Source organism: Echiichthys vipera (assembly GCF_963691815.1).
Source record: "Echiichthys vipera genome assembly, chromosome: 14".
Lineage (NCBI taxonomy): Eukaryota > Metazoa > Chordata > Actinopteri > Perciformes > Trachinidae > Echiichthys > Echiichthys vipera.
In genome coordinates this window covers 12,820,362-12,831,557 of record NC_139839.1, presented here as the reverse complement: position 1 = coordinate 12,831,557, position 11,196 = coordinate 12,820,362, and the positions used below count along the sequence as shown (strand labels likewise).

At 42.0% G+C, this 11,196-nt stretch overlaps 1 protein-coding gene across 1 annotated transcript in view; it reads left to right on the top strand.

Moving 5' to 3' along the window:
• Window positions 1–648: 648 nt before the first annotated feature.
• Window positions 649–11,196, top strand: part of ubl3a (ubiquitin-like 3a) — a 34,466-nt gene continuing 23,918 nt past the window's right edge. Inside the window, exon 1 of the mRNA XM_083926771.1 lies at window positions 649–1,268. Coding sequence (XP_083782897.1) covers window positions 1,239–1,268 — 30 coding nt within the window. The 5' untranslated portion in view covers window positions 649–1,238. The remainder of the gene's footprint in view (window positions 1,269–11,196) is intronic.

Below are 11,196 nucleotides of genomic sequence, written 5' to 3'. Positions count from 1 at the left end.
CCCTAGTGGACACTCGGAGAACTGCAGTTTTTGGCACCTCTGTTTTGGATCTACCAGGAAGTCGCTGTGGTGGGGGCTTGTGCAGGAGCTAATGGTGCAATGACACCCCTCCAAACTTCTGAAACCAAACCTGACCCCCCCCCCCCCCCCCCCCACCACCACCACCACCACCAAAAAGTAAAAATAAATTTGCTAACTGCATATTATCTCATCTCATCTCATCTTCATCCACTTATCCGGGGTCGGGTCGCGGGGGCAGCAGCTTTAGCAGGGGACCCCAAACTTCCCTTTCCCGGGCCACATTAACCAGCTCTAACTTGGGGATCCCGAGGCGTTCCCAGGCCAGTGTGGAGATCTAATCTCTCCACCTAGTCCTGGGTCTTCCCCGAGGCCTCCTCCCAGCTGGACGTGCCTGGAACACCTCCCTAGGGAGGCGCCCAGGGGGCATCCTTACTATATGCCCGAACCACCTCAACTGGCTCCTTTCAACGCTAAGGAGCAGCGGCTCTACTCCGAGTTCCTCACGGATGGCTGAACTTCTCACCCTTCTCACCCTGCATATTAAAGAGGTTTTATTCTGAAATGCTGACCGGAAGTCCCGCGTCTGTTTCCGCCGTTAGCTTATCGTTAGTTTCAGAGGCAGGATGACAGCTGAACGGGTCGGAAAGGTGCAGAGACGCAGTCTGTAACATTAACAACAATCATCACAAACTCACGTTTTTAAAGACAAGCACCGACAGATTTCACCGTGTGACGCGTTTGCGTACCAACCGGCGGAAGTGTTTTGAGTCGATCAGAGGACGGTTAACCGTTAACCTTGCGGATATTTTTGGTTCTTTTTCACCAAAGAGAGAAAAAAGATCCGCGTCCGGATGTGCCAGCAGTGTTGGGTTTTTCGCGTGGCGTAGGCACCTTTTTCTAAAGCAGGATATTGTTGATGTTTGGAGGGTCGGAGGAGGCCCTCGGGTCGACAGTTTATCCCGATAACTATATTAACTGTGCCTCCAAATGTCCCAATTTGTGTGGAAAACGATCAAAGAAATGATTGTGCAATAGAGAGGAGGAAGCGTCGTAACACGTCTCGACTACCTCAGTGTTGTGACTGTCACCGGGAATACATTGTTTTTGTTTCCTGCTCTAAAAAACACAACAGCGACATTTGTTTGCGCTCTTATAAGGAAGACTAAAAGGGGATATTTGTGTCCTCGTATTGTGTGTGAACCGGGAAAACCTTCACGATGACGGGCAGCAGCACCCCAGCGGACATGGTGAGAGAATTTACTGACAGTTTTCCCACTTCTACAGCCATTTATACCCATTTATTTCCTCAGGGTTTTGACCATACAAGAAGAAACGCGGAAGTGTTTGGCAATAATTCACTTCTGGTTTCAGTAACTGCCCTTTGTTGGCCCAGTGGGACATTTGTGATGATGCAAGTTGTGTTTGTGGATGCCCAGGTGCATTTTGGAAAAGACACTGGCAGTTTAACTTTATTCGTTTCAGTGTTTGCTAGTTTTATCTCCTTAACTGAAATTAGCGTATACCTTTTACATTTGTGTTGTCCATTTTTACATGCAGGCTACTCTGCCCTACGAAGCCTAAGTGCAGAAACTTTGAAATCACTACCACACAATACCACGATTCCTGCAAGTATGGAGGTTTGGATTCATCTGGATAGAATTGATACCATGGCAAACCAGTAAACCATAATCCATCATAGATGTGCCAAATGTTCATTTGTTGGGGACTGTAAACAAACTTAAAATCCACTTTTTTAATCAATCTAATTATTCTATAGTTACTGCAGTTTGGCTTTATAGGGCAGTATAGTTTACAAGGCATTTCCTAATTATAGTTTAAGCCAGCCATTGACTTCCATAGTCTTCTCTATTATATGAAACTCAATAGGTACACTTCCGATACTTCACTATGTCCAGTTCGCAGTGAACACCACGTCTGCATTAATGTCTGTGTCACATTATCGTCTTGTGGTATGGCATTTGAGTCCAGACCGATTTGAAAAGTTTGCACTTGTGTCAAAACGATTGCAAAAAGTCTACAGGATATAGTTTTCTATATTATTTGATGTGGGTGTGGACAGACACACGCAATCTGTTCTGATTCTTGCATGGTATGTTCATTTTGCACTAATTTGTGCTTATTTTATATAGACTACCTGAAAACGTGCTATATCAGGGTATATATCGTTATTGAGATACATCATGTTCTAGACTATATCGGGATAGAAGATTTTTGAAGTATGGCCGAGTCTTACTCATGATGATAATGGACAATGACAAAAATTAACACAGTCTTGATCAAATGGTGAAATTATATAGTTATTATTCGATTGAGAAACTGAATATCCAGTTTTGATAACTGAGTAGTAACGTTATTATTTATCAAGCAAAAATGAGAAGCATTAGCTGGTTGCAGCTTCGGACATGTGAGGATTTGCTTCTTTTCTCTGTTTTATATTACTTTATATCACTTTCAGACTGTTGGTTAGACAAAACAAACAATATGAAGATGTCAACTCCAGCTCTGGGAAATTGATTTTATGGAGTAAAGGTGATTGATTTTGATTTTATGGAGTAAAGGTGTATTTGGCAAAGAGAATGTGATAAGTAATGAAAATAATAGTTTGTCACCGCCCTGACGCTCACTGCCACAGATCACAACTTTTGTGAACCTCCAGCATCACGGAAAGCAAGTGCTGGAAAGGAGTTGGTGGGAAGTCTTGCTGCTCCTCTGCTGGTCTGCAGTGCACGGTGACCTGTAATTCCACTGCTGCTACAACCCCATTATGTCACACATGCTGATGTAGATGTGCTTTAAAAGAAGGCTAAACTATAACCTTAAGTCTGAGTGGTCATCATCGGGTGACGTTATCAGCTTACCCCAACCCTCTCAAGACACTATCCTCTTATGACTTATTTTACACGTGTGTGTGTGTGTGTGTGTGTGTGTGTGTGTGTGTGTGTGTGTGTGTGTGTGTGTGTGTGTGTGTGTGTGTGTGTGTGTGTGTGTGTGTGTGTGTGTGTGTGTGTGTGTGTGTGTGTGTGTGTGTGTGTGTGTGTGTGTGTGTGTGTGTGATCATAAAGATTTATGTCAGCATCTCGTGGGAAAGCTATTCCACAAATTAAAAGGCGTATAAAACATGTTTAGTGGGGTTCACCCAGTCTTAGGCATGATAATTCCCCTCTGTCTGGCAGCTTTATGCCTGTCATCTTTGCTGCTCCTGCGTGGTGGCTCTAAGAATATCCCCATGTCTATGTATAGAAAGGATGAACCACGTAATGTGCCCCTCCAGGCACAGATCCTCTAACCCAGCTGTGTCTGTACTCGTGCACCTGAGTTCAGCTGATCCCCTGCACAGCAGGTCCGTTATGGTGTTGGGATAACACTGTGAGGAAGTTAGAGGTGAGCCGGCCTCTATGATCTGTGTCCACTTAAAGCTAAAACATCTAATATAGGACATGCCAAGGCATTTCCATTGATTGACATTATCATGGGCTGAATCTGTTGTTTTTCTGACCTGTTATGAATGGTATCTCAATCTAAACAATGTTCACAGATGGTCTTGCGTTACATCACCATCTGTGTGGAAGCGTTAGGCTTTGTATGAACTTCAGTTGCAGTGTTATGGGTCAGTTTACACTCCTGTTAGTGTTTTTTCTTGTGTATTATAACATTATCATTCAACCAGAGAGCTTTGGTTGAAGCCTCCAGCAACCCTGCTGAAGTGTTTTTAAGCAACACACTGAATCCCTGCCAGCTGGTTTAGAGCTCAGTCTGATGTGTGCTGTGAGAACTTCCCTGTGGGGGAAGTATCACATTATTATCGCATCATTTATCGCAAGCGTCAGGCATTAAGTTCAACGGTAAAGTAATAATATTTTTCCAACTGCCAGCTCTGAAGCATTGTTTTAAATGGATTTTATTCCTGCCAGAGATGCTGTCGTCAGGCTCATGTTATTAACAGGCCTGCAGCAGAGACATAAAGGTCAAATTCTGCACATAAGACGTTTGCCAGCGAAAAAATCTTCAGAGCAATTGCTTCCTTTTTGTGGCTTAGCTTAACCTATAGAGCAAACTAGCTTATTTAGTTCCCCAAGGAAATTTTTGGGAAATATCAGCTTTCAACATTTAACTCATCCTGTGTGGTTGAAATCAACAGCAGATGCACCCATCGTTTGCCCAACTCGTTCTCATTATGGGGGGAAAGGCTGTGTAGAGTGGGAGTGAGAGTAGGAGGATAGGAGATTGCTGGTGCCAAACATTGTGGGTGAATGGATCTGAGAGAAAGAAAAGAAGAAGGAATAGTCATGCCTCTTGAGAATGGAGGATGGAATTTCTTTTTTACATCTTGGAAAGGAGAAAAGAAGGAGGGGTGGAGGGAAAGGAAGAGCGAAGGATGGGGAGGGGTCAAATTGCCTCGCTACAGGCGAACCTCAGAAGTGCTGACAGGACTGAAATGATCCCCATGGCAACAGTGGGACGCTTGGATCTGAGGTATGGATGCCCGTGTGAGTACGTGGAAGGATTGGGTGAGGGGGGTGCACTGCAGGTATGTGTGCGTTTGTAACACGAGCAGACGAGAGAGAGAGAACTGAAGCAGGAGAAGAATAAAGCACCTCAGTTTAGATAAGACGCTTTGAATAAATACACTCTAGAAAAAGACCATGGAGCGGAGAGTGAATTTCAAACATTAATACCCACTACGTCCCAGCACGGCAGACAACACAGGGAGATCCAGGAGCACCCATCTGTAGTTGCTGTCTCTCTTAGTTGGGATTCAGCTCGCTGAAACCATTAGTCAATTAATGAATTAGCAACTATTTCAAATAAAAAATGAATCTCCAAACGAACTCAGTACTTTTAAGGGTACCGAACAATTAGTTTGTGCCAAATCTCGGTACCTGAGAGCGAGAGTGTGCTTATCTGTCCTCTCCTCTGTGTGTTTGACAGAGAGCGGGGCTCAGCTCTGACACAGAAAATTGACTGTTCAACACATAGGATGAACTAAATAGAGAGAGAATGAAGTATTTAAAAAAGGTATCCTTGGGTACCGGTACCGAACTCCAGAAAGCAATATCTGTTCAATTGCTCAACTACTGAAACGAAAATATAAGCAGGGTTTGTCTTTTTTATTATTATATTAAACTGAATATTTTTGTAGTTCGGACTAAAGTTATTAAAATTATTGGTACTTTTTGTTTCAAAACGATACCATATCCACAATAAAGTTTTTTTTTGCCTTGAGTATCGAGTATCGTTTTTCTTCAATACTAGCATTGATTTATAAAATTCTGGTATTATGACAGCCTTATTTTGGACTGTTGGTCGGACAAAACAGGTCATGGTGGACATTTTTCACTTGCTTCAAGTATTTTATAAAATCAAATCTAATTTTTCAGATTTCCTATTGAGCAATTTTCTTTATACTTTCTTGATTAGAGCTTCAGAAACAAGAGACTGTCTTTCAGTTACTTATAACTAATGCATTGAGCATTAGTGAATCATTTATTAACCCTTAAGAAAGCCCAAAGTGTTAATAACGTAACTGTGAGGTTTCTCCTCCTGGTCGGAAGTGCTTCCCACAGGCAGACACACACATTTGATCCTGATATGATGTGAAGAAATAAACAGTGTTACCACACATACACACTCATACACACCCAGTGGGTAGTATTTAAACACCCTGTCATTTGTGAAGTGGTGAGTATGTGTTAATTTGTGTTGGATGTGGAAATCACAGCCACAGCTTTTACTCACCCAGACCAGGAAGTACGACAGAACGTTTTAACTCTTCAAACATCAGGTAAAATTATATGAATTTTCTTGAACACCATAAGGTCTTATTGAAAAGTGTGTAAGATCATAAACTCTTGACCAAAAAGAAGACCAAAGCATCACATACACTTAATCACTTGTACTCAATTTATTAACAATATTGCAGCTCTTAGACCTTCATCATAATGAGTTCATTTAATCAAACAGCACCTGCACCATATGAGTTCTTCAGGTCGATGAGGTCTTTAATTATTGTCAAGAAATGCTGCTGCTGTGCTTTGATGAAAACATTGTTAATAACAGCAAAAGTTAGTTACATTAATAGGTCATTTTTTTTATGGATGCTCAGGGTGCTCATGAGCACTAACAAAGTCGAAACCAATCCGCCTGCGTCTGTCACTTAAACGACTGTCGTTCGCACTTGCAGGACAGAGAGTTCCAGTGACATCATCGGCTTTGTGAACGCCCTCACTAGAGGTTAAATACCTGGATCTCCACACCAGACATTTGGACCAGTCCCAGCCTGGTCAGATGCGTAAATTAACTGCCGAAGTGTCTTGGATGAGATGTTAAACGTCTTCCCAGACAAACAACCAAGTCCACTTGCTTTTGACTTAAATTTCATTGGGGATAACGATGACCTAGACAAATGAGAATATTCACAGGCTCATTTAGCCTATAAAATGTTAGAAAATAAGTGAAATATGCCTGATACAAATCCCTGAAACCCAAGGTCTTTCAAAATATCTTGTTTTGCCCAACAAATAATCCGAAACCCAGATTTACAGTTTACGAAAAGAATGATGTTGATGTCACCATAAGTGTATCAGTATGTTTATTTATAAACAAGACATTTATTCAGAATAGTGGGATTTTTACATCAGTATGTGGCTAAAAGCTAGTTACCTCTGCTAGGCTGTGTGTGGCTAATTATAATTTTGATATGTTGAAAACACATAGTTCATTCCCACATTGTTAAAGAGTACCCTTTGGGCACATGCAGAGACACACACACACACACACACAAAGGAGTCAAAGGTTAGGGTCACAGGTCAGCATTGTGTTGGCCACAGTTGAAAGAACAATGAGTGGGGAATCCTTACTGCTGAAAACAGCACTCCGTCCCCCTTCCTACTCGAGCTTAGCTCAGCACTTATGACACCGAGTGGCTAGGTCCGCAGGCGGTCTTCAGCCTCCGGCAGGAGCTGCTTACAGGGCTTTGATTGACACATTCAGAGGGAGAGAGAACACCATTGAACCCCAACAGTTCAGATGAAGCATGTCAGTGGATATGTGCACGGTTGCCAACACCATGTGTTACGGGTCTGAGTCACAGATCGGGATTACATCATCCCGCCTGGGTGCAGGAGTTGATAGATTGACTCTGACATTGTCACATGTAGGCCTCGGAGCGCCACGGAAAGTTCTGACAGCCATTCTGAAGGTGCAGCAGTTGTGCTCGATCATATTCACTTAAGCTTTTCAGGAAATTCGAGTGGGAACACTGACAGATTTTTGCAATGCAGCAGCTAAAATATCTGTTCTGCTTAGGACGAATTATGTAAATACTTTGTTACCGTACACTGAGTTGGTTAATAATAGTAGAGAAGTGAAAATTTGTTGAACGTTATATTTTGATTGGCTGTGAGGCTGTGCTTTGTCTCTGTAAGAAGGATGGTAAAGCGTTTTGTATTGACAGTTGCTGGTATTAGCAAAGCTTTTGTGAATGTGTAGGCAATGTCCGGCAGCCCTCTGTGCTTGTGTAGAATTAATTCAATTGTATTGATGCCTGTCTGCCACACCAGCAGGAAGTCCTGTTTAGAACCTCTCATCCATTGATTTCTTATGTCACTGTTTGCCAATGTTTGTCTGTGTATTGTTCAGTGCGGCATGTGTCTGTGCATGTGCGTCCGATGTGATGTCCTTTTATAATGACACCTACTGTACACACCTGTCAACACTTGTGATCCCCCTGTTTCCATCTTTCATGTCAGTTCCAGGTGATCAGTTATTCATTATATGCTCTGTAGCTGCATGTTTCCTCTATGGGAGTGGTATTACTCTTGGTGTTGAAAAATGTCTTGTCTGATACTATAAACTAACTATAACCTTTCTTGCTTGACAGCTATGAATTTTTGATTTTCTGCACCTGCACAGTACATTAACTACCCATTTTAACTAGGGTTAGTGGACGCATGTGGTGTCTTTATTAAACCATTACCTTTTGAGGTAAGAGTATTTTAGGTAAGGTTGTTCTCACCTTTTGTACACATAACAACAACAATCCACTTTATTAATGTAAAATTGCATCCGGAACAAAGAAGGATTCAGGTGACGTAGTATAAGACCACATAGGGAGGCAGGTCGGTGCCTTTGATTGGTCCCAAAACACAGGACTTTCACCCTGGGAACTGGTGTTTGTGTCCCAGAAGTACTAAGTAACAATATTTTCTCTACTCCTAACCAAGTCGCTTTGGTGTGTAAACTTAAACGTCACCTTTTGTTGCCTTAACTTAACTGGTCACTTAACGGTAGTCTTGGTCCACTTCCGGTCACCGTTTCATGCCATTAATATAGAATATCATATTTCGTAAGATATCATACGAACCAGTTTCACAGCGTTAAATAGAACAGCATATTTCAGAAGATATCATACAAATTTTTGTGCTTAATGTTTCCTAAGCTATCATATGGAGCTGTTTATGATGAAGATAGATGCTGTTTTGTTGACTGTAATTCTTGTGATGATTTAGGCTAGAGACACATTTTGACAAAGCAAACTTTAATAACCACCCAGACGAAATCTTCAGGATGAAGACGTAGATTTCACTCAACAGGCTTTAAAGTGAGAACCTATCTCTTCTTTGTTTTTAGTTTGTATTCCTGATCAGCCCAGTTAGAACACTGAATAGTTCTGTGAGTAACCCAGAGGTTTTCTGAGAAGAAATAAAAAAAACGAGTGTGTGTGTGGGGATAAGGGCTTATTCTGCTGGAAAATCCCCTCTTTTCAGCAGTCAGTGTTGGCAGGTATGGCTTTGCTCAGGCTGAGGAATGCGTTGAACTACTTCACTGTTTTTGCGACTCCCGGGTCCCGGTTCAAGAGGAAACTTCTGCTCTACACTATTGATTCTGGTTCTGATCTCTCTTGACAGTAAATTGGCACTTGGTGTATGCTGAATGTCTTCATGTTCTTGAATATTAATATGGTACGAGCAGAGATAGCAACGTAATTCACAGTGCTAATTTCCGACTCCTGAGCACTGAGCTCATTGCAAAACAGCTCTCTACAGCACATGCTTGACACCTCAGGACATACGTAAAGCGAAGACACTCCTCAGCTTTTATTCCAAGTGTTAGAGTCAGAGCCTGACATAAATTAGTGGGTGTGAGTGTGAGTAAAATGCAAGCACTCATATGACGCTAACATGACAAAGTCCTAACTAGACTCTCTATGCCTGCAGCTACTTTTGAAGCATGTGTGTATTTTGTTTATGCATGCGCACATTTGCATTTCAGCTAAAGCAGAACCTGTTCCTCATGTTAAGTGACGTGTTTGCTGTCAGCTTTGAAAGTGGAACAACGCCCAGTACAGTTCACTTTTGCTCCAGAGAACAGCACAAACTAGTGCTACATCTAAAGCCCATTGTTTGCGTGTAATGGTGTTTTGGCACTGTGCCATTTGGTCCCTTATATCTGTCTGAGTCTGACAAGCCATCAAAAAGTGTTATGTTAAAATGTTTTAAAATGTACTGAGTGTTATCTCATTTTATCAAGAATGATACATAGCGTTATATTGCTCTGCCCTTAATCATTCTTTGATCTGTTCAATTACATTTTCTGAAAACGTTATTCCCTACATGATGCTGTTGAGAGCCGGCTTCAAAAAGGCAGGGATATAATTCTGGTGGACAAATATTAAATCCAAATGCAATTGTATTTTTCCTTAAAAAAAAAAAGACCCACCAAGTGTAGTTTGTGTAAAGATGTAGAATGTAAACTCCTCCTTATATAATTTAAAAAAAGCCTAAAATACTAAGAAGCGATTCAAACAATAACAAAGACATGACTCGATGTCCTCTAGGGCTGTTGGAAAGTATTTCAGAATTGGAATATAGATCGAATTGAATGCTGAAATTACTATTCAAATGGGTATTTTTATTAATGTTGGCTAACGTTAGCGAATCTCACCCTTCTCACGTTACCTGCATGTAAGAACTAAATGCTTTTGTCACGTCACATCTGATGAATGAATCACAGCAGTTTTCTGAATCACAAGCTCACCATCAGAAATGGCAGAAAGCGACGCACCCACCACAGGACGGTAAATGCTAGAGGGTAGTTACCGAACGTAACTCCCGTATTGTGGAGCATCTACCACGGAGATCGCCTCTCACTTTTGACATTCGCCAATAAATGGGAAATGCACAGATACGAATGTAATATCTTTGACAAGGAGCAACCTGAGAGATCACCTGATAACACTGCATCCTGGCAGGCTACCCATGGCTACCAGGCAGTTATTGCATTGACAAACTAAGGGTTCACAAATCGATACAGTCTCTTGTTTTTGACATTCGAGCGATGTTACAGGAGGAGGTCTTTCCATAAGCTGTAATTTTCCTGCATATAATTTAAATAGATGTAAAACAAAACAAGGTGTGTGTGTGTGTGTGTGTGTGTGTGTGTGTGTGTGTGTGTGTGTGTGTGTGTGTGTGTGTGTGTGTGTGTGTGTGTGTGTGTGTGTGTGTGTGTGTGTGTGTGTGTGTGTGTGTGTGTGTGTGTGTGTGTGTGTGTGTGTGTGTGTGTGTGTGTGTGTGTGTGTGTGTGTGTGTGTGTGTGTGTGTGTGTGTGTGTGTGTGAAAAGGGATGGGGAGGGGTAGTGTTTGACTAGCTCAATAAAAGGAGCCTTTCAGCTGCACTGGAAACAATTTCCAGCTGAGGGGACATTTATATTAAAGCTTCGTCTTTGCCAGCACAGACTGTTCGTGTGTGTGCGTCAGAGCAGCTAGCTAGCAAGAATCAACTGTCCCACTTCCTGATACATTTTTGGGACAGGCTGCTGTTTTTAAATCAGTGCCTAATTCTGTCCTGATATTCGAATGTCCTGTACCAGTGGAGTCAGATAGACGATACGTTCTGAGGGAAGTAGAGGGTCAGTGTTAAGACTCTCCGGGTCCCAGACGGGGCGGACATTAGCCACGGAGTAGTCATCCAAAGGTCAAGCCTCATCGACTGTTTCAACAGGATAAGCTGGCCTCCAGTCCTCACACGTACTGAATGCCTGTAACCCAGACTTTTTACTCCACTGCGGCTGTCAATTATAGAATTACTATGTAACTATCTTTAACATCATTGCACTGATTGTAAGGCTAGGTGATTATTCAGTATGATAATTGTATC